The sequence below is a fragment of the Phocoena phocoena genome, chromosome 18 (genome assembly GCF_963924675.1).
Source record: "Phocoena phocoena chromosome 18, mPhoPho1.1, whole genome shotgun sequence".
Taxonomy (NCBI): Eukaryota; Metazoa; Chordata; class Mammalia; order Artiodactyla; family Phocoenidae; genus Phocoena; species Phocoena phocoena.
In genome coordinates, this window is record NC_089236.1 from 5,584,287 (window position 1) to 5,610,948 (window position 26,662).

The 26,662-nt window shown below is 37.3% G+C and overlaps 1 protein-coding gene across 1 annotated transcript in view; it reads left to right on the top strand.

Moving 5' to 3' along the window:
- PAN3 (poly(A) specific ribonuclease subunit PAN3) overlaps nucleotides 1–26,662 on the top strand; it is a 115,346-nt gene that overhangs the window by 57,561 nt on the left and 31,123 nt on the right. Inside the window, exon 7 of the mRNA XM_065896119.1 lies at nucleotides 24,466–24,713. Coding sequence (XP_065752191.1) covers nucleotides 24,466–24,713 — 248 coding nt within the window. The remainder of the gene's footprint in view (nucleotides 1–24,465; nucleotides 24,714–26,662) is intronic.

Here is a 26,662-nt window from a genome sequence, read left to right on the forward strand (position 1 = left end):
ATCCCTGTGTTTTAGCATTTTCATTTCTATAAGAAGATAATATTCGATAATTTTAAGTCTTTCTAATCTAAAATTGTATTGTTTTGTGACACGTTGATCAATAGGAGATAGATAGGTACACTAAAAGGAGACAGAAATGAAAACAGTGATGCGAAGTAGCAAAAAGGAGAGAAGAGTTTGATTTGTGTGTTGATACTAGACTTAAAAAGGACTTTAAAAGGTATATGGACTTCCTTGACATAGTATGTGTGAATAGAAAATCCTTTGTATCACAGGTACAGATGAGGGGGGTTTTGTTTCAGCAGTGTAAGGTTAGGGTCTGGGGTGAATCAGAGTGTTGTAGAGGTCCTGAATGAACTGAGAGGCAGGGAGAGACAGCATGTATTTGTGAGTGCCCAAGAACATTCCTGGTTCTCAGCTGGATGTGGAGAGTTAGAAGTCAGTCTTTTTATTTCCTTTGAGTCAAATAGGTTGAAACCTCCAGGGATCATTTTTTCTTTCACCTTTTGGCTCAGTGGTGCATTGTAGGTACTTAGTAGAGAGAGAGTGTTTGTGTGGACAAAATTACTATGCTGTGTGTAACATGTCTAGATAGGAATGGTCCTCTAATTCTGTAGGAATGAATCAAATGGTGGCAGCCTCTTCTATTGACTTTTCCCTGATTCTTCTCAGCCTGACTAGTCATATTCATATGTGAAAGTCACCTTTTTTTCTTACTCTTTTTGCCTTTTGGATGTGCATTTACCCTACAGTAGGGCATGGGGCAGAGTCTTAGTAAAAGTAGAGGAATCAGAGAGATGTATCCCTTTAAAACCCTCAGTGCACACAGGCATGTAAACTCCAACCATGTATACGAGCAGAAACTCAGATGTGGACTACATGTTGATGGTGATAATATTTAGTTTTTGATTTTTTAGACATGAATCTCTTACACATTGATATTCTGAAATGAGATGTTTTCTTATGATTTCATGAACATCTTCCCATATTTGTGATGTGGTTATCCAGATTTTAGAATGGTATTCCTATAAATAATAACTAGTAACTAATAGTCCCTTTTGGTGGGGGGGTGTACCTTTTAGAAAACAGTACAGATCAATAGGATATTAATATAATTGTTGTCACCAAAATGCTCCCTAAGCCATAGTTACTATGGACCATAATCTTATTGCCCACTGTTGTGATGTGGTAGGCTAAACAGCTGAAACATGGAGATCCAAAATGTAGTGGCTTCACATGACAAAAATTTATTTCTTGCTTTTGTAACTGTCCAGGACAGATTTTTCAGGTTGTCTGGGATCCTGTTCTCCATGTACTTAAGGACCCAGGTCAAAGGGTTTCTAGGCATCTCTCCAGTCAGCTGGAAGGGGGAAAGCATGGAGGAGCCTGAGTGGGAAGTTGTTATGGACAAACCTGGAAATTGTCTGCAAAATTTCTCCAACCATGACTGTCCACCAAAATCCAGACTTTCATCTTTTTAAGCAGCTGGCCTACATGCTCCAGTCTTCTTTGGATGCAGAATTTTAAGTTGACCCTGGTTATCTCATATAAAGACATTTTGGGGCATTATCTTATTTGCATTTTTTGTATCTACTTTAAAGAAATCACCAAAACAGCTACAGTAACTGATTTATCTCGCATCATGGAAAATGAAGCTGTCCATCACACTTGAATTTTTGGATATAAGAAGCTTTCTGGCTTTCATTGTCAAAACTTCATATTCTCAGCAATTTTTCAAAGAAAGGTTTCCAGACTTCGTAGTTTCTGTTGCTTCACGCAGAACTGACTTTGCTTTGATGACTCATGCTCAGTTTGACGTGCGTCAGGTGATTATAGTGAACCGGAGTGCAGTTGCTACCCTTCCCTTTAGGTAGCGGAGTTTGAAGAGCAGCTTGCTTCAGTGTTACGTAATTACTTGGCTTCTTCACCCTTTCCATTGTCCTCCTACCTCAATCAGGTTATAACTCCTTGGAGGGAATTTCTCTTGCTGTCTGAGTCTATTAAAGTGCCTGAATGTAGTACCTTGAATGGACATGCTCAGACAAGTTTATTGGAACCATGTTAGTGAGTTCTTACTGGCTTTTTATTGATGACTCTGTTGTGCTGTTGGTATTCCTAACTCTAGGACAGTGGTTCTTGAGTCTGTCAGAATCCCCTGGAGTACCTGTTAAAACCCAGCACTCCCTGGGTCCCATCCCCAGAGCTGCTGATTTTGTAGGTCTGTCTGGGTGAGCCAGGGAATTTCCTTTTCTAATGTGTTTCCGGGTGATGCTGCTGACTTTTCTGGGGAGTCCATTTTGAGAGCTACTGCTCTACTTAATGCTCTGTGCTGCCTTCTCTCCTCTTTCTTCTTACAACCCTTTTCTTCTCCTAATCTGCCGCTTTCTTTAAATAAGAAAAAGGCTTTGAGTCAAGGACTTGAATTGTTGCCTGTGAATAAGGTGCATGGGGCTTTAAATTATTCTTTGGCTGAGGCTGATTTCGCTTTTCTGGTTGGAGTCTGTGTACTGAGTAACTGAAGTTATCAGATAAGTAACCATTGAATTAATTGTTACAGGGGTTCCTGAAGCTCAGCCAAGATCACAAATACCGTTTAAGTGAAACCAGGCCACAGGGATTTCTTCTACCTTAGTAATGCTTATGGGACACACATAATATAAATCAATTATTGATACATCTCATAAATTTTTCAGAATGTCTGAAAAATGCATAGCATACGTACCGTGGCTGTTTAAAATTTTAAACCTCACGGATCTAGAACTAGTAATCAGATATCTTTTATTTGCATGTTACGTTTTAATAAGTATGTTTTAAGATTTTTATGTAAGGGTCAACTAAATTGTTATCCGTGTTAAAGAAGTAAGAAGTGTTTATTGATTCAATAACAACATTTTTTGAAGCCAGACTATTTTTTCTTCTTAATTTGCTACTAGCTTTTATTTGTTGGAAAGAAATTTAAAGTTAAAATTACATTGTTAACTAATATTAATCTTATTTTTTATGACTGTAACTTTTTATAATCAGACATGGTTGTCTTGGAGTATGTTTATTGTTCATAAACAATACAACATAATTTATCAATGAATGAGGCATACCATTTAGTCATAAACATTCACTGTCACTTGAGAAGAAAAATGGTTCTTTTGATCCAGAAGAGTTTGTTTGGCGGCTAACACCTGTCCTCCTCCCATTTTGTTTTGACTCTGTTTAAATAATGTACGTGTTATGATTTAACAGACTGACACCATTGCAGAGGCTAGAGAAGGTCCTTATTAATTCAGATAATTTTGTCAAGTTTGGGGGCAAGCAGGTCACTGTTCTGTTTCTTCAAATATTATAGTGATCCAAGTAAGTGACCTAACATGCAGGCCAGAGGGTATAGTTCTTAAAGTTGTAATTCAGTTGTTTTCAAGAGAGTTAAAAATCTGGACAAGTTATTCACATTTTGAGAGGTTTAGGTACTGTAGTTTACACATAGTATTCTAACATTTGTTGAATTAATTGATGAAAACTCATATGGAGATGAGGCTCTTGATAGAGGTAAGGCTGAAGTTAGGCCCAGTGGAGGAGGATTACTGTGTTTGTGCAGGCTGTGGTCTCCATCAAATATTGTGTACGAGTATGTGGCTGATACAACTTGGGTTAAACGCATAGTATGAACTGACAGTATTTACCTACATTTGGTCAATGAGATTAAATAAATTTTGTGAGGAAGTGTTAGGACACTTAATAGTTTTATTAGTGCTTATAGTGTTTTCAATATCCAGGTAGTCCAAATACCTTTTATCACAGGTAGATATTCAACTAAAATGAAGTATGCTTATAGAAGTCAGTTGCTGAAATTCTCTAGATATTGAGGGAGAAATCAGAGGTGGAATCTGAGTTGCATTTATATTGGTTTGGTCCACATGGCTTTTATTAGAGGTTATTTATATTTAAAAAATAAGTAAAGAAAGCATTTTGGAGTGTGTTTGAAACTTATTTTTATTGTGTAATGTAATGAAGAGAGAATCTTTGTACTTCTAATCAAGTACAGTTTTTAATAATTGAAATGTTACTGTAAATCAGTAAACATATTTTACTTTTTCTTTATATTTTCCTAAAAGTACAAGTAAGCACATTATGGCTTTCTAGTTGTCATTAGAATAAACTCCAAGTCCCTTACTACGGTATATGATGTGTCTTACATACCTCTCGAATCTCACCTTTTCACTCTTTCCATTGTGTGTTCAGTTCCAACCATACTGGTCTTCCTCAAATATGTCAAGCTCCTTTCTGGCTCATGTTCTTTGCATGTACTGTTTCACCTGTACATGCAGGTGAAAATGGCAGCACTTTTGCCATCTCTGTGCCTGCCTCTACTTGGAAGGCTCTTCAGTTTCTTGAGATCTTGCCTGTTTTTCACTGATGAGGTCATCTTTCCATGGATGGTTGCTTGCGTTCTCTTAGGTGTCACTTACAAAGTGACTTAAAGTGTCACAGAAGAGGGCCTTTGACTAATGTAGAGGAAATTTCCCATCATTATTTTTCATGGTGTTCTCCTGTTTACTTCCTTTTTAGAACTTACTACAATTTGAACTTGCATTTTTCTTTGTATTAGAATGAATGGTCCTCTTCATGCCTATTGGAATATAAGCTCCCTTGTGGAAGGAACTATGTCTACATGTTTATTAAATATTTTTAGAATTAAAATAATTGAAAATGCCTACCAGCTTTCTTTTCTTCATGGAGGACCTCCTCTGATACAAAATACATCTCATATTTGAGGATATGCATTTGAAAATGGCAGCACTTTTGCCATCTCTGTGCCTGCCTCTACTTGGAAGGCTCTTCAGTTTCTTGAGATCTTGCCTGTTTTTCACTGATTAGGTCAAATGCCTCTCTCTTTTTTTTTTTCTTCTCCCCCTTTCAAAGCCATTTCTACTTCTGAAGTCATTATTACTGTCTTCCATCTCTATGCTTCTATAATGTTTTCAGTATCTCTTAATGTTTTTAAAGTTTTGTCTGTATGTTTTATTTATTTCCTTCACTTAAAGTTAAATGCTTCTGGAAGCATTTTTATCATTTTATCCACTATTGTGATCACACGTGGAGACCTAGAGTAAACACTAAAATTGAAAATTTTTAAGCACTGTCGTGGGCTTTATGAGTAAAGTATGAACTTCATGAGATCAGAACTAGATCTTATTGCTTGAATTCCTGGAACCTTGCTCAGTGCCTGATCTCCTGCAGTGGTTCCGGTAAGCTTTCATATGTAGTTGCAGATTAGCCCGTGGTGCTTTGCATATACAGCTTCCCCGTCCCCATGTAAGACTTATGAAGTCAGAAACCCCACATTTGGAGCACTGCCATTGTCTGTATGTTTAAAGATTTCACAGGAGATTCTGACATCTACCCTTTGAGAGAAAACAAAAAAGTTCAGAATTCCAGAAAATTTGTAGGAAGGTGAGATTTTATCTGATTTGAGTGAGGTTATCCAGGATAAAGTTTCATGGAAAACCCATAAGATGGGTTTTAAAGGATAGATAGGATTTCTTTAAACATTTTTAACACAGACAGTTGAGAATCTGTGAAGTTTATTTTTTTTTCTGTTTGTTTTAACCAGTTTATTACCATAATAGAGAATTGTTTTCACTCAGTTAGTGAACTTTCATAAAGTAATTCAGTCTGAGTTAGGTAAAGACAGATGTGAAGAAAACGTCAGGCGCAGTACCGAGCCATAGGCTTGGAGCAGGGTCCTGCTGGAACAGGCTTTACCCTTAAATGCTGATTGTAGGGGAGGCCACAGAGTTCGCCTGGAGGGAATAGGATAAGGCGAGGTTTTTTTGCCAACTGGCACTTTTTTTAGACAAACTATACGTTGGTACCAGTGTGTAGTGATTCCACATGACAGTTTAAACTACTATCATTAATTAGCTCACATAGATGGTTCTGTTTACCTACCTTAGGCTCTTGGTCACTGCTTCTGTTAAGTGGAGTTTCTTATTCATTTATCTTTTCAAAGAAATATTTTTGAAGTTTGCCATTTGCGTGATGTGGAGAGCCACCATTCTGAAATATCAGAAGAGTGGAATTTTCTTTTCAAATTAAAATTGCTAGGCAAGTGAAAAAGGTTAGATTGGGCAGGAACTTGGAAAAATGAATGAAAAATGGCACTGAGATAAAATGTCATGTATTTTGAAGTACCTGGTGTCTCTTTCTTAAAATGTTACCAATTTTCTTTGCCATTGGCACCCCTGAGTTTGGCACACTGTTTTTTTTTTATTTTAACGTCTTTATTGGAGTATAATTGCTCTACAATGGTGTGTTAGTTTCTGCTTTATAACAAAGTGAATCAGCTATACATATACATACATCCCCATATCTCCTCCCTCTTGCGTCTCCCTCCCACCCTCCCTATCCCACCCCTCTAGGTGGCCACAAAGCACGGAGCTGATCTCCCTGTGCTATGTGGCTGCTTCCCGCTAGCTAGCTATTTTACATTTAGTAGTGTATATAAGTCCATGGCACATTGTTTCTTGAGGGTTGTCAGGATGGGGGGAGAGAAGACAGGACTGGACGCAGGCTGGGAGCACGTCGATATCAGGCACCTGCAGCTCAGGAAGCATCATAAGACTTAATTACCATTTCTGCCCCTAGAGGACCTGTGAGCCAGGAATACCAAAGCTTAATTAGAGTTTAGAGAACAGTGGTTTTCAAACATTTTTTTTTAAAGCAGCAGAACTCTTGTGAAGTCTGTATGTAGTCCCCAAATCTAAAATTATATAAAGCGGATAAAACTGGCATTTACAGGGTCAGGTTTATTAAACTTACTCATGAAGTTATTCAGTGAGAATAGCAAGTCTATGTGGTATTATGTCGAACCCAGTCATTTGAAATCGGTGGGTGAAGGACAGTAATTAGTCTTATATTCCTGTCTCCTTTTCTGTATTTTCTGTCATATAGTAACATAAAAATCATGATTCACATGAATAAGTTGTGCACCCATTTGTTCCATTTTCTCTGAGTGCATGTGCATTTAAATAAAGATTATTGCAGTCACTGCCTTCCTAATGAAAGATCCATGTATATAGAGGGCTGACAGTAGAGAGGCTTTATTCTGAGCCTCCATGAGAATACCCTAACCCAACACAAGCTAAGTATGTAGGTGATGATCTCTAGTACGTTAAAAAAGAATGCATGCTAATTTGGACCTGCATTTGTGATTTTATTGTTGATTCACTAAAAGTGAAAAAAACAGATGAAATTCAAATCAAGAATTTACAGAGCCCCGAAGCATTTCTGGAAGCTTAGGGTTCTGCTCAATGCAGATTGAAAACCACCAGCACAGAGCCCTGTTTCTTGATGGGAAGCGATCCACTGGTACCCAGGTTGAGGAAGCTGGGAGGGTTGCTGTTTTTCTCACCTGAACCACAGACTACAGGGAATGATTTGAGTGGCCATTTGGTGAATTCTCCCCAGATAGTTTATGACAGGTACCATTCATTACATACAGTGGGATTTAACTCTCCTTTCTCTGAGAGAGGCTGGGAAAATGAGGAATGAGTAAGGCTTTAAAACCAAACCAAAAAACCCCCATAACCTGTCAGATGCTTATATTCAAAAGAGTAGTTTTCAAGACAGTGTGTCCTCCATAAATCTGAGCTCTGAGGCACTGAGGTTCTTGGTGGAGAATCAAGAATTTTCCATATTAGAGCTTGGAAGTGACAAGGGAAATTTTTTGATTAGAATTTTCCCCACACAAATAAATGTTTTAGAAAGGAAAGTTGTGCTGGCCACCCTCACGCCTCCCTCTGGAGGTGGTCTTGAGGAGTGTGTGTTCTGTGAAAAGCTGTTAGCCTCATGCGCCGGAAAGGACAAAATAATGTTTCTGAAAGTAGCTTGAGTTCTTCGGTTGCCTTTCTTCCTATGCAGGTTTTTCCCTCTTTTTTTCATAACAGCATATTTTTGTAGACAGAACCCCTAACTCATGAAATGCAAAGGCCCCCCCCCCGTTTTATTGTGGTATATTTTGAGGCTCTAAGGCTGTACATGTTGATTTTTTGGTTTTTAGAAATAATAGGGAAGGCAGTTCACTATTGCATATCTTGAAACGGAACATGTTACTCTTTTTATCTTTTAATTCAGAATATTCTCTCTGACTAGTGAATATGAGGACCTTGCGTTTAGGGAATTAAGTAACATTTCACTAGTTTTTTATGTATGGCCATAAGCAAAGCTAGTGCCCTAGACATGTAGACTGCTTCTGGGTGGAAATATTTAATTCCCCCCACTCCACACACACACACACACACACACACACACACACACACGCATGCACGCACGCACGCACACGAAAGGCAGCTTTTCACAGATTAAACAAAACAAAATAACAGCTTTGGCCCTTGAAATACTTTCCATTTATAGTCCTTGCAAATTTCTTCTTGGGTGAGAAACCCTATGGTGTGTGTGATAGCTTCTCTTGTAAGCTTTTTAGTTTTAACATTTCTTACTGTAACTGAGTGAAAGCTTTAACCAGGAACTGCCTATGGCATATAGATGCTTTCAGTTTATTGGCTACTCCTGTAGCTGAAAGGAAGTTGAACTATTTTTTTGGACCCATTAAGTTGTCCTTTCCACTTGGGTGTTGAAAGAGCTTATGAGCAGTAGCTGTTCTGATTTTTGTTGGTTGTTTTCTCTAGGGAACAAGCTACCCTCTGAGTCAGCACTGGACTTGAAGATAAATCCTACAATTCATGAAACTGACTGATTCGACTAAAGGATGGATAGTTTGGGCAGCGTTGGACAGCTCTGAGGGGTCTGTTTGTTTAACTGAAGGGATTGTTGCGTTCAGCAACTTTTAATTCCCCTAATCATAAGGGGTTGCTGTTGTGAAAACAGGGTTTGTGAAGGAATCAGTTCTGGCAGTTGACATCAATCAATATTCTTACTGACTTTGTTTTCATTTTATCACCACACTTAATGAAACAATTCTTTAAAGTGTAGAAATTTTACTGTTTGTTGCCAGCAAGAATTAGTATGCTCCTGAGAGGTCAGCATAGGGTTTTAGCAGTCTACTTATGAATCCAAGCTATCCTTTTTCCACATGGGGTTATAAACATTTCTCTCCAGTAAACCTTTTGGCATTTGGGTTGTTTCATCTTTGCAAAGGTAGTTTGCATTTGTGGCTTGCAACTTTTAGGATTAAATTGAACTTAACTTGATTAGTGTATATTTTACTAGATTAGTGAATAATTTTTATTGTGGCTTATGGCTAATATTGTGATTTTGATAATTAACAATTTTTACCTTAAAAGGTTATTTTTTTAGTTTCAGTTTTCAGGGAAATGAGGATAATTTTAATGTTTAATTAAATGGATTTTTTTATATGAGACATGAGGGATTTAAGCTATAGAAAGGAAACTTTTCTTATCCTAATATTCTAGGCCATTATAAATTATGCAGGAATACTGTGGATTGTCTTTTTGGAGGCTTTTAAAAACAGGGTGTGGCATGATACAGGAAATACTTTGGCCAAAGGTATATACATCTGTGTGGTAACAAATAATTTTGTGGTTTAAGAGTTAAAGGGTTATAAACATATTAATTTTATTTTAATCATTTGAAAGTTAGTATGATTTAAAATATACAGGAATAATGGGAATTTTACCTAGTCAGTATTTGAGGTGATTATTGTTCAGGCTAGAAGGGGAAGTGATCATCCATCATGTCAGGACTTGGAAAACTGGGCTTTTAGACAAATGAGAGTTTATACATTTCAGCTTTAGGTTCATTAGTTGCATGATTATTATTACCTTAAGCCTGGTACTTTTGATTAATAATAGTTTTAATAATTATCTACAAAGCTGAATTTGATTGAATGATGGAGTTATTACGGGGAAAGAAGTAAAGACTGTAAAGCCTAATATTATTTTAGCTTTTACTTCCTAATCCTGTTGCTTTTTGGATAGTGGTTTGTTTTATTTTGTACAGTCTATTTGAGGATTAGATCCACATTTAAAATGTGAGCATGGCTATATGATGGTTGTCTCAGTTAAATCTTTATTTATGTCCACTTTTTAAAGTTTTCTTACCTGTGTTTGTGACTTAAAAGTGATGGTAAAATGTCCCCAAAATAAAATTTAGTAAAATATTTACATTTTTTTACTTAATGGCAACATCTTGACAGATTATTGCCATTTAGTCCCTGGATTCTTAGATGCCATCTATTATAAAATGCATCCCATTAGTGTAATAATAGCCTTTGCTGGGGTCGGGGATGGGGGCGGTGGTGGAATTAATATCATTAGACATATAAACTTAAAAAAAAAGAAACTTTAATAAGGAAAATAACCCAGACTTTCATGTTGCTAGGAATCTTCAGAAACACTAATTCAAGTCTTTAAATTCTAATTGTCTTTAAATTCAAGGATTTTCTGGATCACCCTTGTCTGTAGCGGTTATACATAGCTTCCTATGACTTGTTTCTTTTCACAGTACCTAAACTTTTAAGATTGACAGTATAGTTTTGAGGCTTATTGTAGAAATCCAGAAACTTGAACAGAGAAATGTTGTGCACTGGTTGTACCATCCTCCCCTCCTTTAATATTTTATGTGTTCTGAAATTTGACAGTTCTTATGCCTTTAATCACATTTTCTCCTTAAACTTTTTCTTGTAGGTGCATTCGTTTTATATGGCCTTCAGGGATTTAAATTTGGGTTAAATTCGACAGCATGGAGTGCTCCACTGGGTTGTAATAGCACTCAAGGGACTTAGATTCTAGCTTCATTTCTACCTTCACTGAGTTTATGTGCCTGAGCTGTGTCAGGCCCCATTGTTTAATTTGTAGAAAGGGGAGAAGCTTAGTCTACTTCTGGCTTAAAAATTGGAAATTGTAAAACATTCTCTTCAAACTGTTGGCAGTTTATGAAGTAGATTCTTATTTATCTTTAAATTTAAGTAGGTAATTATATGAATTTAAGTGTGACTCAATAGGGTGATTTTCATTAAGCAAAAATACTGACTAAGGATTTCTAAATTTAGGGTTTTTAACTTGGTGTATTTTATTACAAGGCAGTGAAGATGATATTTGTGCAAACAAACATATGCTCAAGGTTATTCAGAACGTAAACTTAAAAGAAAATTTTTAAAGGTAAAGTTATTAAGTATTCAAACAGCTTTTCTTTATTTCTTAACTGAATTAAATAATTGTGTCATGGGAAAAATTTAGTGTACATCACAGAACATCACTTATAATGAGCTGTTTTCTCCTAAAACCATTCTTACCACCTTAATAGACTTCAGATTGATAGTGTTTTTCTATCCTTCGAATTGCATTCAGTTTTTAAAAACTTATTTTATCTATTAAAATGTTGAATTATAGTGTTACCATTTAAAAAGCAGCACATATGTATATGCTCTGTGTATATATACATTTATTTTATTTTATAAATTTATTTATTTATTTATTTTGGTTGCATTGGGTCTTCATTGCTGCACACGGGCTTTCTCTAGTTGCAGTGAGCAGGGGCTCCTCTTCGTTGCAGTTCACGGGCTTCTCATTGCGATGGCTTATCTTGTTGCAGAACACAGGCTCTAGGCACGCGGGCTTCAGTAATTGTGGCACGTGGGCTCAGTAGTCGTGGCACACGGGCTTAGTTGCTCTGTGGCGTGTGGGATCCTCCTGGACCAGGGCTCGAATCGTGTCCCCTGCATTGGCAGGCAGATTCTTAAACACTGTGCCACCAGGGAGGTCCCTATATACATTTATTTTAACTATAAATGTCTTTCAGGATTTAGGATTATTTCTTTAGGGTACTTTCCAGAGCTAGAATTTCTGGGACAAAGGCTGTGCATAGTTTTTAAGCTATTGAGATTGAAAGCAGCTGCTTTTGTGACGTCTACACCAAGCCATAGCCAGATGATCCTCTTTAGGATCACTCCAGAAGTCCAACAGTTATTTATGAAGAATAAATTTTGTTTCATATACTTCCAAATTTTATTTTTATTTTATTTATTTATTTAGTTAGTTAGTTAGTTGCACCAGGTCTTAGTTGTGGCTCCAGGGCTCCTTTAGTTGTGGCTTGCCAGCTCCTTAGTTGCAGCACACAGGCTCCTTAGCTGTGGCATGTGAACTCTTAGTTGTGGCATGCGTGTGGGATCTGGTTCCCTGACCAGGGTTTGAACCTAGGTCCCCTGCATTGGGAGCACAGAGTCTTATCCACTGAGCCACTAGGGAAGTCCCAACACATGTTTGGTTTTTTTTTTTTTTGGCCATGTTGTGGGATCTTAGTTCCCCAACCAGAGATCGAACCGGGGCCCTTGGTAGTGAAAGCGCAGAGTCCTAACCACTGGACAACCAGGGAAATTCCCCTCTAATTTTTACATAAGTAAACATTTTGAATGGCTTCTATAATATTAGTATACTAGAAATTAAAATATGCCAACTAATGATATTATAAAATCTTTTCTATTAACATTAGTTGTTGAAATCCTAGTTAAGCTATAACACATATATTTACTTTTATGGTGTGTGTTTAGATAGTTTAGATACTAACGAAAGGAGCTGATGGAACACATAGGTTCAGCTCCGTTTTACATGAGCTGTATTTAATTTTTCTTTGCTATATTTCCTAGCGACAGAGGGTACATCTCTAATTATATAATTTTTCTCAATGTGTGTGGACAAACTTAGTGGAATCAACGTAAATCCATTGCCCTAACTTAAAGCTTACTTTTCCCCCTCCTCCCTCTTCCCTGAGGTATGTTTAGATGTAAGAAACAAAACATTTGCCCTTATATTTGTCTGTAACAGTATTCACTACACTGTAGAGCAGAATTATGAAAAAGTGGTGGCTGTACTGTAGTAGACAACTTAAGGTGTATGCGCGGAAGTGAGTTAACATAGTGTCCTTAACAGAGCCTGCTTGCAAGGTTGGCCCTGGGCTGATGTCTGGGACCTCGGAGTTGGGGAGTGGTCCGGTGTTTCCCTAACTGATTAGGGTGGTTTACTGTTCCTAGACTCTGTGCAAACAGTGTGGTTTGTGCTGCTCACATGCTTTCCGTCCGGGAGTGTGGGATTCTGGTGTGTGCTAGGCAGTGACCAGTCACCTATAAAAACCCTGGTGCTTCTCTGAGCAGATATATTGCCTTTGTGCTCCTGGACGAAGAGTGGGCCGTGTGACCCCTCGTGAGGAAGGGGGCATAAGGAAGCCCACAGATGAATCCCTCTAGTCTCCACCTGCGTCTTCGCCCCTTGAGATCTGGATGTGTACATTTACTACACTGCTGTGGTAGATCTTAGTCGCGAGTGCAACCCTGTGCTGAGTTCCAGTGACATTCTGAACATGGAAGTGGTCTTGGGGGACCCCCCCCCACCAGTCAAGGATCTTTGTTACTAAATTTACTGAGAAACTGTAGGGATTATATTTTAAAGCAGTTTTATTTATGCAGTAGTCATCAACATCATACGGAGAATTTAATGCATTTCTGATGTTGTTCTGTAATTTTTAACATTTTATTTCAGAAAGTTCTACACAGTAGAAGTCTGTCCTGCGTATAGGATAGCTGTCTAGAGTATCCTGGGGATTTGTCTGACAGGTTGCATCAAATTGCAGAGAACTCCATGACATACAGACTTAACTGTCAATGATTACAATTAAACACTTTCTTTAAACTCACTTTCTCCTCCTGCTAAGAACAGCTAGTGGATAGAAATGGACTAGGAAATAAAGCTTGTCTCTGACTCACTGAAAGAGTGAGTGGCGGAGGGAGGGGGAGAAAAGCGCTCTGATCTCAATTTTGGAGTTGTCCTTCTATACCCACCCTTTAAGTTATCATAAGCAATATCAAGGAAAAAGATTTATTAATTCATTATATGTTTAAGATCCTGTTAGAATTTAGGAGTATAAACTTAGTGTCTGTTTTTTGGGCTATAAACTGGGCATTGTTTTATTTGGGAGAGGGTGTGATTAGGGAATTTGGATTAAAAAAATCAGTAAAGTAAGAAATATATCTTTAGTAGTAACTTCGTTTTTTGTATTCCTGGATATGATCATATAAATTCCTTACTATGATTTTCTCTTGGATGAGGTCCCAAATATTGGCCCTATTGTTGAGAAGATAAAACGCTTCCTCTGTTTGTCTTTCATTCATCTGTTCAGTATGAGATATATTTTGGTGATTTCTAATCTAAACCATTCTCTTCAGTGTAGCCATACATGACAGTTTATTACTGAGGATTTAATGTGGTTATTGGAACTTTGTTAAAGTTAACAACTTTAGTTACAACAGCATTAACAATTTTAGTTAACATTAGTGTAATCTAGGTTTACCCAGGGCTACATAGATCTGGAAAGAGTAGTACTGGAATAATCAGACCGCTGTGTTACAAGAATGCCTTCACCTCAGATTCTTCAGGTTCTCTCTCTCTCACATTTGCTTTTAAATAGTGACAACTGGCGTCTATGCCACTTGATAACATGAACACTTGCTTTTCTCCTCCCAACTCGTTATACTCAGTTAATTCTGGTGTTGGCACTCTTCATTTCCTGTTTGTAGCTACTGCTGTACCAAGAAGAGGAAACTTTCACCTCTTTCTTTTTCCTTTTCGATAAATGTATTGTGTGCTGACACCGTGCCGTTACGTGTGTAGTTGGGAATACAGAGAGGATTAAGGCGCAGTTCTCCCCTGCAAAGAGACAGTTTGCGTTGTGTGCTACTTGCAGCAAAAGATAGAGTACAAAATGATGGGAATAATTTTTAAACATGAGTATCAGGAGAATTTTTATAGAGTAAGAAGATTTTTCAGAAGTTGAATTGGAATTTACTGTGAGGGTGGGGTTTAGGGAGCTCGGTGTTGACAAGGAGGGTTGTTGATGAGTGTACCAGAGGAGGGGACAGTCTTCAAGCCTTGTGGATCCGTGAAGCAGCCTGGTGCCTTCAGGGAAGTTGTATCGAATCTTTAGATGAATCGAAGAGGATCGTCACGATTTCAGTATTGTCTTTCTGTCCATGAACGTGGGCTCTCTGTCCAGTTCTTTTTTCCAGGTCTTCTTTAATGCCTTTCCACAAAGTTTTATAATTTTCTGTGTTCAAGTATTACATATATTTTGTAAGATATTCTGAGACACATTTGTGGTAATTGTTGGTATTATAATTTGGCGTCTCAAAAATAAAAATTTTCTAGTTCATTATTCTTAGTGTGACAATATGTGATTGACATTTGTGTGTTGGTTACTTTGCGACATTCTATTTCTAATAATTTGTAGGTTCTTTTATATGTATATATACATATGTATATGTGTGTGTGTGTGTGTGTGTGTGTATAAAATTTGAACACTTACCTGCAAATAAGGATAATAATCTCTTCCTTTGTAATCTTTTTTCTGTTGTTTTCTTGCATTGGCCAGGGCCTTTAGTATGGGATTGTACAGAAGAAGTCATAGTTGACATTTTTATCTTGTACCTGATTTTAAAAGTGATGCTTCTAATGTTTTCATATTTAGGAGGATCTTTGCTCTGGCACCTTAGATACATTTGTATCTGAGAGGACACCTTTTAAAAAATTCTTTGAGGACTTCCCTGGTGGCGCAGTGGTTGAGAGTCCGCCTGCGGATGCAGGGGACGCGGGTTCGTGCCCCGGTCCGGGAAGATCCCACATGCCGCGGAACGGCTGGGCCCGTGAACCATGGCCACTGAGCCTGCGCGTCCAAAGCCTGTGCTCTACAACGGGAGAGGCCACAACAGTGAGGGGCCCGCGTACCGCAAAAAAAAAAAAAAAAAAAAAAAAATTCTTTGAGAGAAGAAAATATTACATTTGTTTTTCCTAGAAGGGATTTAAAAGTGACCTTAGCATTTTTTCATGAGGCATTTATTCAGTGAGTTCTGAGGGCCTCAAAGATGAGCAAGACAAAAATATACACTTTAATGGAGTTTATAGCTTTTATTTTTCATTTTATGACATTTTTAGTTTGAATTGTTTATCATTATCATGCCAATTAAAAGGTTTTAGTTGATAGGTATTGCCAAATATTCTTCCAAAAGAGATTGTAACAGTCGACACGAAAAATGTATGACAGTATTTATATGCCATCCACCCTTTTAATAATTGTCTAAATAAACTTTTTAATCTACGCCAATCTGAGCCAATGATACGCTGGCTTTACTTTGCATCTCTTTTAATTATCAGTGAATATTAGCATCTTTTTATATGTTTGAGGTATTTAATTTTCTGCAAACTGACTACTTGTGTAATTTGTCCATTTTCTATTGGTTGCTTTCTATTTTCTTAATGATTTTAAGAGCTATATAATAAGATGATTAGCCTTTTACTAAGTGTTGCAAATATCTTTTTTTGCTGTGTAGAAATATTTATTTTTTGAAGAAGTTAAATTCTATTTTGACCTTTGTGTTTTATATGTCTTCATAACATTTAAAAAAATGTTCTTTGAGGTACTTTTCGTTTTAAACTCTTAAATATTAAATCTGAATATTTATTTGTCTTTTTTATGGGCGTAATGAATGGAAGGGTGAGTCACTTTTATTTATTTTATCTAAATAACCATCTGTTTGCTTTTATCTTTACTCAATTCGTCATTTAGGGATGGCTAGTAAGTTGGCATATCTGACTACTGTCCATCTCCTCCCCTGAAGTTTTATCTTATGCTTATTTTTTCATATATATTTGGGGTCAAGTTTCATGCTTATTCTGTTGTGTTGACCCACTGTTCGTGGGAGCCTTTATCCAATATTTTTGTTACTATAGCTTTCATCACTTTTTTAGTATCCAGTGACCTTATACAGTACTTTTTTCTTCCTTTTACTTTTTCAGTCTTCTTTCTTCTTCTTTTTTTTTTTTTTTTGTTCTTCCTCTGTACTTGCTTTACTTTAGTAATTTTCCTGGCTATCTTACTGCTTATTTTTCCAATGAATATAATTGGTTTGGCTAAATAAAAAAAATTATGTTGGTTTTCTTATTGAGCTAGCATTATGCTTTTAGATTAGTTCGGGGTAGAATTGACATTTTTACAACAAATAGCTACAGGTATTTATTTTCTTTTGTTCAAGTTATCTTTTGTTTCTGACAGTAGAGTTTTACCTTTTTCTTCATGTAAGTCCTGCACATCCTAGGTAAGTTTGTGCCTAGATATTTTAGGTTTTTATTGCTAGTTAATGTAAGTGGAATTTTGTTTTTTGCAATCTGTTTGTCTCTCCCCCCTCTCCAACACACACACACATACACACACACACACACACACACACACACACACACACACACTCACTCACTCTCCCTCTCTCCCCCACCCCCCACCCCCATACGCCCATTGGATTAATGGAGTTTTCTTGATCCTTCTCCCCTCACCCGCAGCAGTAATTTAGGTTTAACTATTTTTGTTGAGATGTAATTCACATATCATAAAATTCACTCTTCTAAAGTGTACAATTCAGTGGTGTTTAGTATACTCTCAAGGCTGTGCAACCATCATCATGGTCTAATTCCACAACATTTTCATAACCCTAAAAAGAAACTTCATACCTACCTATTAGTAGTCACTCCCCGTTTTCCCCTCTCCTCAGTCCTTGGAAACCACTAATTTACATTATGTCTTTATGGATTTGCCTCTTCTGGCCGTTTTATGTAAATAGAATCATACGACGTGTGACCTTCTTGTCTCTGGCTTCTTTCACTTAACAGTGTTTTCAAGCTTCATCCATGTTGTAGCAGGAATCAGTATTTTTTTCCTTCATACAGGTGAATAGTATTCCATAGTATAGGCGAGATCACATTTTGTTCACCCGTTTATCAGTCGATAGACATTTGAGTTGTTTCCACTTTCTGACTATTTTATGCATAGTGCTGCTTTGAACATTCATGTACTGGTTTTTGTGTGAAGATAATGTTTTCAGTTATCTTGGGTAACATACTTAGGAGTAGAATACTGGTGTTTAACAATTTGAGGAACTGCCAAACTGTTTTCAAAGTGATTGCATTATTTTACACTCCCGCCAGCAGTGTGTTAAGGATTTCGTTTTCTCCACTTCCTCACTAACACTTGTTATTGTTCTTGTTTTTGATTATAGCCATCATAGTAGGTATAGTGTGGTATCACTGTGGTTGAGCTTCTTTTTACATGCTTATTGGCCATTTGTTTATCTTCTTGGGAAAAATGTCTGTGCAAATCCTTTGCCAATTTTAAAATTTGGTTATTTTTGTCGTTGAGTTATAAGAGTTCTTTATATATTCTATGTACTGGACCTTTACTGAATATATGATTTGTAAATATTTTCTCCCATTCTGTGGGTTGGCTTTTCACTTTCTTGATGGTTTCCTCTGAAGTACAAAAAGTTTAAAATTTTAGTGAAGTCTAATTTCTTTTTCTTTTTCCCTTGGTTATGTGTGCTTTAGGTGTCAACTTAAGAAACGCTTGTTTAGCTGAAGATCATGAAGTATATGCTGGTTTTCTTAGAGTTTTATAGGTTAGTTCCTGCATTTAGATTTTTGAGGTAATTTTTGTGTACGGTGTAGGGTAGAGGTTGGATGTTACGTACTATGGTTTGGTTTTATGTGTGGTCACCCCTAGAATTTTACCATGCATGCTTTACTCAGTATGAACTTGTTGAAGTCCTTCCTGCCCTCTTTCAGTGTTACAGTAACCTAGAATTTTAATTACACTTTGACTTGAACCTATCTCAGCCTAATTGTTTCACTGTCAGTGCTTATTCAGATTTACCCATACCTTCTTTTATTCTGTGCTTTTTGGGGGAAGGAGTTTTCTTCTGTATTGAAGTTGATCATTTAACTGTTCTTTCACCAAGGAGATGTGAGTGACCTTAAAAATGTCTTTACTTTTCCCCTCACTTGCAATTGTGCATAAACTTTAAGATGACGTTTATTTCCCTTACTTTGAGCACATTTTTTCATTGTCTAGTGTTGCTGATCAGTCTCCTGTGAATGTAATTGTCCTTTTTTTTTTTTTAAGATAATTTGTCTTTTTCTGCTTTTGTAGCTTTTTAGGTTTTTCTCTTTATCTTTGGCATGCAACAGTTTCACCTGATTGATTGAAAGGGACTTGTTTTTACTTATTCTGTTCAGAACTCTTGTTTAGGATTTCTGGAATGAGGATTTCCTAGTTCTTGAATATCCCAAAGCTTTTCTTCGAATATTGCTTCTCCAGTATTTTCTTTATCCTGGAAATTTGCCTTCTCATTCTACCTTCTGTGTATCTTAACCAGTCTTTTATATTTTCCAAGCTTTGTTTCTAGATTCTTCTCTGGTTTACTTTTCTTGTCTTTGTGTCTACCTTGCTATTTAACTCACCTGTTAAGTTTTTTCTCCTTTAATTTTAATGGTTATAATTTTTACTCTTATAGAATATAGTTCTGTTTAAGAAGGACAAATGGGGCTTCCCTGGTGGCGCAGTGGTTGGGAGTCCGCCTGCCGATGCAGGGGACATGGGTTCGTGCCCCGGTCCGGGAAGATCCCACATGCCGCGGAGCGGCTGGGCCTGTGAGCCATGGCCACTGAGCCTGTGCGTCCGGAGCCTGTGCTCCGCAACGGGAGAGGCCAAATGTTTGTCACTTCTTTCATGTCCTTAATCATTTTAGTTGTAGGGTTTTTAAAAATCTCCTTTATAGGGTTCTGTTACCTGGGATTCATTGTTTTCAGGGTGCTAATTCTCAGTGTATTGTGCATATTTGATTCTCATTTTGGGAGTTCTTTTCACATGAGATTATTTTCTGGGGAGAGATCATGTGTGCTATGGGTTGTAGATCATGTTTGTTTGTCGAAATAGTTGGTGTTTGCTTTACCCAGGTGTCCATTGCCAATGCAGTTTAAGTTTTATAATTACACACTGGGATCCCTATCACACAGAATCTCCTGGGGATTTTTCTCTCCTGCACCTGTGCATGGTGCAGGCATTAGGTTTCCATTTCTCCTGAACCGCCCCCCCACCGCGCGCCAAGCCCTCTTCCTTTCCTCCATCTCTGTTCCACAAACAAGCCTACCTATTGCCTGTGGGCTGACAGGTAGAAGTTTTCTCCTCCACCATTGCCTGATGGTACAGCTTTTCCAGACCCCTGGCCTTTACACTGGGATTTGAATTTCATTTTTCACATTTTATATGCTGAAGGCCATGTTTCATATGCCTATGTGAACATGGAAGCCTTAACTTGTAGACACTATATCTGGCCTGGGATGTGGTTTTCCAAAGTTCCCACAGTATAATCTCTAGTTCACAATTTTGCCTTAATTTCTTGCTCTTGGAGTTTTTGCTTTTGTTGCTATTCTTTTGATTTCAGCTATGTTTTAAAATGTGGGTATTGTATTTTATCGTGCAGTTCTATGTGTTCATAATTTTGGTTGGGGTTGAGGGAGGGTATTTGTTTTATTTAGCTCAGTCTCTGATTTCCCAGAAATACGATTGTCTTAAGTGGATGTTTGTATTTAGGAAAGATGTTCATTTGGTATTTCGTAATACTGGAGCCATTTACTTTATGCATTCTGTCATTATTTACAAGAGTCTTTTTTGTTTGTTTGTTTCCTTGGGTTTTTCAGGTATAGAATTATGTCATCCAGAAACACTGCTACTTTTACCTTCATAAGTTAACCTTAAATTTTTAAAATTTCATTTCTTTATTTTGTTCATTGCTCTGGTTAATTCGTCCAGTGGGCATTTCTGTATTGTTCCTCACTTTTCTTTGAATTGGGTACTTTTTTTTTTTTTTGCGGTACGCGGGCCTCTCACTGTTGTGGCCTCTCCCGTTGCGGAGCACAGGCTCCGGACGCGCAGGCTCAGCGGCCATGGCTCACGGGCCTAGCTGCTCCGCAGCATGTGGGATCTTCCCAGACCAGGGCACGAACCTGTGTCCCCTGCATCAGCAGGCGGACTCTTAACCACTGCGCCACCAGGGAAGCCCTGAATTGGGTACTTTTAAGAAGGATTTTTTCGAATGTTCTAAAGCGATTAACTTACACATGACTTAAATATCTCAGTTTGCATATTCACTTAATAAGAATTTATAGTGTAATTATTGTATATGATCTCACCAAAATGTCATTTTAAGAGTTAATTACAAAAGTAATGCAAAAAATAAATACACAAATGAAATCTTTTTAATTCAGATTTTTTTTAAATACCGATTTTCATTCTTCTTGTTTGTCTCTCATGGTATCCTCAGTGTGTTGCTATGTTTGCTTAAGTGTTCCAGCGATTGAGTACTAATTAACAGCAAACTGTTGTAATAACCACAAGTAGCACCCCTGCCTCCACCCCCGCCTCCATATAAGGGAAGATGGAACTTATAAAGGAATATTTACATGCGAGTGAGATGAAATGGAATCTGTGCATTCTACTTCACTTTCACTTTTAGTTACTGATTTCTGTAGTACGGTTCTGCTCCTTTGTGCTGTCTGTAACTTAGTGTTACATGCAGGCAGTTACTATTGAGTGTGTTGTGCTTATCGTCTTCACAGTACCAAGTACAGAGTAACTCTCTCCAAGCAGATATGTGTGTATTTTACTCGATTCTTTAACATGTTTGCAAAATATTTTGGTGGCACAAAGCTATGCCTTTTGTGGCTGGATGTTTCAGTAATTTAGAGGTCAGTTTCCTTTCTAGCTTCCCATACAACTTAAATATTCTGTTACCCTTATGGGTGGTGATCCTTATTACTGTTTCACATGTTTTATTTTGTATGTGTTTAGATCATGCCAGCCAGCCTCAGCTCAGATATATTAACTCAGATTTCAGTGCTGAAACTTTGTACTAGAATAGCCACAAAATTTAAAATTCTGAAGAGAAAGCTTGTAACTTACAACCTGTAAATTCTACTAGATTGTTTTTGGTAGTTTTTCCTCGTATTTAGCCTTAAGGAGAGATTCTACCTTTGGTTTCACTTGTACGCCTGCTCTGGTGTCAGACTCTTCCCCTCCTCTCCTGCTGCACCCCACTTCCCCCACCCTGCTCCCACACGTCGTTTAAGTTGTCACACTAACGCTCCTAAGTGTAATGGATCCCCTTTCTGTTCTCTGGTGTAGGGCTTAGGGCTTGGGCAGCTGTATTAGATATTGGCTAAGAGCACAGGCTTTGGAATCAAATAGACCTGAGTTTCAATCTTGATTCTTTTGTTCAGTAACCTGTATTTGCCCTCACAATAAATTTTTAAAAATTATTTTTAAGTTAGTTTCTTTCTCTGTGAGGTGACTGTTGATATACCTGCTTCACAGGGTTGTTGTGAGGATTAAACAGTCGTGTATGTGAAGCACTTTTATTACTGCCTGACATATGGAAAGTGCTTAAGAATTGGTAGCTGTATTTGCTGCTGTTATTAATTTAAAGGTAGTAAACAAATTTACTCATTTTTGGTGACTTGGCCAGTTTTATATTGGAAGGGCTTAGAGACTAGCTTTAGGAAAACTGTAGATGCATTTCATATTAGATGAGTGGGGAGTATGTATCTTTGAAAATATTTGAATAATCCTCCCAATTTTTGCAGTATGGATTGACCTACAATTAAATGTATAATATACAGAGTTAGAAAAAACACAGAACTCTGGAAAAGTTTTCTAAAAATTAGGCTCATATGTAGGGCTTCCCTGGTGGCGCAGTGGTTGAGAGTCCGCCTGCCGATGCAAGGGACATGGGTTCGTGCCCCGGTCCGGGAAGATCCCACGTGCCGCGGAGCGGCTGGGCCCGTGATCCATGGCCGCTGAGCCTGCGGGTCCGGAGCCTGTGCTCCGCAACGGGAGAGGCCACAACAGTGAGAGGCCCACGTACCGCAAAAAAAAAAAAAAAAAAAAAAAAAAAGAATCATGAGTTTTAAAAATTAGGCTCACATGTTAATATAATAGCTTGGCTTCCTTATAAGTATTTTTCTAAAGGGTTTTAGACTTTTAAAGTTTCTCTTAGATGTATTTAAGACATACTTGTGAAATTCCTGGCCTATTTTAATGTCAGTGCAGTAGACATTGTGTTATAGCAGGAAGAGTATTAAACTGGAAGTTTGGAGACTTGGGTTTGAAGTCTGGCTTTGCTGTTGGCTGTGCACATATGTCCTTGGTCAGATAACAACCCCCCTGTGTGTAAATTTCTGATCTGTACTGCGGTGCTTGTTACGTGGCCTACCTTCGTTGCTCAGAAAATCAGACAAAATAATTATGTCAGGGCTCTTTAGAAAATACAGAGGGCTATCCAGAGTAAAAATAAGTATTATCTCAGTTCTCAACCTTATTTTTATTCGCCTACATCTTTTTCAAAAAACAGTGTTTGTGTTTTATGAATTCTTAGCAATTGAAATTCATATCCCTGTTAATCATATTTCTGTGACCGGAAGCATTTTGGTAACTTTTTTCTTGAATTGTGAGATGGCATATTACTTCAGGGGAAGTTTTTCAGTTGTTCCCCAAATAGCCAGAAAATAGCTCCTGGATAAGCTAATTCTTTCAGGAAGTGTAACTAACTGTGGCTGGAGAAACCATTTTCAGTCTCTGCTCAGAACTGATCGCCTCCATTAAGCCTTTGACTAACTGTGCCTGGTTTTACTTAATTTGCATTCCATCTGTATGGAGGCATGGAGTTGACAGTACATTCGTTTCTATTTGAGTGTTTCTGTAAGCCATTTTATGTCTTTTACATGTGACCTGGCCTTGTTTTCTCACATAGCTTGAAATCTCCTGAGGGGTGAAGACAATTGTCCTTTCCCTTTCTCCGCCATAGATTCATGATAGAGGATGCTCTGCATACACTGGTTTCTTGCTAGTTGTGTTTAGGTAAAAGTCGCACTAGAGCAGAGTATGCATCTGCAGGAATTTTCAATTGTCTACTATATAGCGTATACCTGTTTAAAGACAAAGGCATCGAAACAGTATACGTCGTGATTTTTAAAAAATATGGTATTTAAGCGGCCATGTATTTCAACTAAGACTAGACTTAGGTTTTTTTTTGCTTTTTCAAACCATTCTGTTAGTGGTATTTGGCCAAAAGAAATCTAATAAATCTCATTAAATAATTTGATTTTTTGATACTAAAATATTTTAGGGATATGTGATATTTGTATTGTTAATAGCCATAGTTTTAAATGATTCATTACAAAAAAGGAATTATGCCTTTTATTAAAGAAAGGCTTTTATAAAAGGCATAATTTTATAGTCCCAGTTATTTCTCACTTTTTGATTAATTTATTAAATTATCAGTAATTCTTATTATTGAAGTTTCTCATGTAAACCTTGATATGGAGGAGACGTATTCTTACAGTAAATATCCTAATTTATTTGGGAATGACTATATTTGAAAAAAAGAAATTCTTTACATTTGCTTTTAATCAGAGCTTTCTCTAAAATGAGACAAAATTGTCTTTTATTTTTGAACTTAAAGAATTTTGCTAAAGATGTTTCTTCCAAATGAACGTTTGCATTTTATTTTCCAGATTTTTTTCTCTGAAACCAATTTTTGCTTTCTAAGAAACATTTTTACATCTTCTTCAGGAATGTCATTGTCTGCTGGATCTTCCCCTCTTCACTCCCCCAAGATCACTCCACATACTTCTCCTGCTCCCAGAAGAAGAAGTCACACTCCAAATCCAGCAAATTACTTGGTGCCTTCTAGTGCCTCTACACCTGTTAATAATCCTGTTTCTCAGACTCCATCTTCTGGTCAGGTGATTCAAAAGGAAACTGTCGGTGGGACGACTTACTTCTATACAGACACAACTCCAGCACCTTTGACTGGAATGGTACGTCTGCATTTAAAGGAGAAAAGAGAGGGCTCTTATAACAGCTTCTTCTTATTAATGAGATTAACGAGGAGGTTTACCCAGTCCTGTCTCTCTATACTGTGATGTGAAAAAGTAATTAATTTCTGACTTAGATGATAATTCTAATCTCTTCTTACCTGTTCAAAGTAATCTGTTTCTGCATTAATAATATCTCTAGTTTTGGACAAATCTGCTTGTAATCAGAAGTTATATTTAAGCTCTAGTTTATTACTTTATGGCATGTTTTGCTTATGGGGTTACCTAGTACTTGTGCTAGCTGGTGTTGATGTTTGCTGACTTTTGTTTGTAGATATAGGTAGTTTCACCTCTGAAGTTAGAGAAAGTAGTTAGAGAAGTAGATGGATTCTTATTAGTAGTTGCTGAAAGCAAACCGATGATAAATGCTTGCTCAGGCGAGGCAGTGATTTAATAGCTAGAACTCTGGATGGTGGAGGACACAGTGATAGGAGGCCTCCAGCATGGGTCACTGGTAAGGAGGGAGGAGGTTCAGGGAGCCCTGATTATGGGTAAGGAAAGAGCTACCAAAGGACTATGGGGGGGGGAGGGGCCGAGAGGGAAGCGTCATGTTCCGTAAATTGTACACTTTTAGTTCCATAATTTTGTCCATGTTCAAAAATCATTTAGCTATAGAAAAATAAGTAGTAGATGAAGATCTCGTGAGTAAGAAAGCCAAATTCCATTAAAATATGAATGCTGGTCTAAACTGTAGATATTTGACAAAATCATAACTGACAGGCTTAGATGAAAAGTATGTTTGGATTTTGGTAAGCAGATTTTGACCCCATAAGTTAAATTAATGATTTATTTTGATTACATTTAATATTTTACTAAAAGGCAGATTGAGTGAAAAGACAACAGATTTTAATTTTTTCTTTTTAAGAGTCCCAGTTCTGCCATTGTTTTGTGACTCTTGAATCTTAGTACCTCTGAGACTGGTCCCCCGATCGTAAATGAGGTTAAGCACACGACCATCGTATGAGAAATAAATGTGAAAACATTTATAGAAGTACTTGTAAATCATGTAAAATGCTTTCTAAAAAGTAATAAAATAGCTAATAGTTTCTTGTTTTGTTTTGTTTTTGGTCAGAGATCTTTCAAAAGTTATCACAGAACAGCTTGCCGAACTGAAGGTCAAATAATTGAGGTAGAGTAGAGACTTTCCTTGGTTCTTTCAAGTAAGAATTCCATCAATGTTTTACTTTTGGGGGGAGGGGTTATTATATTTTATAATTATTTACGTTTTTTATTTTATCATTTGTAGAAAAAAGTTAGTTTAATCTATGAAGAGGTTCTTTTGTCACAAAACTGTCTCAGCTGTTTTTGTGGAGATTATATGTGGCACATTTTTGTAATGTTTTTACCCTTCAAACCACTCTTAAAAATATGCTCCTGGTAAACCTGAGGTAGTCATGCCCAACTATACTACCTGATATAAGGAAACCAAGGCAAGAAAAAGGAGGCACTCTTCTCCCTTCAGGTATAGGTTAAAGGAAACCTTACAGGTATTGCAAAATCACTTCCTGGTTGAGGTCCAGAGCAGAAGAGCCACATGAGGGCAACAGAAATCAACTGAATTCATTTTTAAAAGAGAAAAAAAAATGTTTGTTTTGGCTTTAAAAATGAAAGAATAAAACAAAAGATATTTTAAGATGTACTTGATTTTGTATCGTGGACCAGTTGAAGGGAAGGAGAGGCAGAGGAAAAAGGGAAAAAAGCGGGGTGGTGAGAAGATTCCAATTGGAAGAGGCAAAGACAAGAAGCTGGAAGCAGAATTTAGTAACTTTGTTGTAGTTTGATTGGAAGGTATATTGTCATACCCTCCTGTTCACCTCCACTGCTGACCCAGAGTATGTTGGTCCTCTTTTCTGTTCTAGTTTGAAGTGTTAAGTATCTAGATAACATTTTGT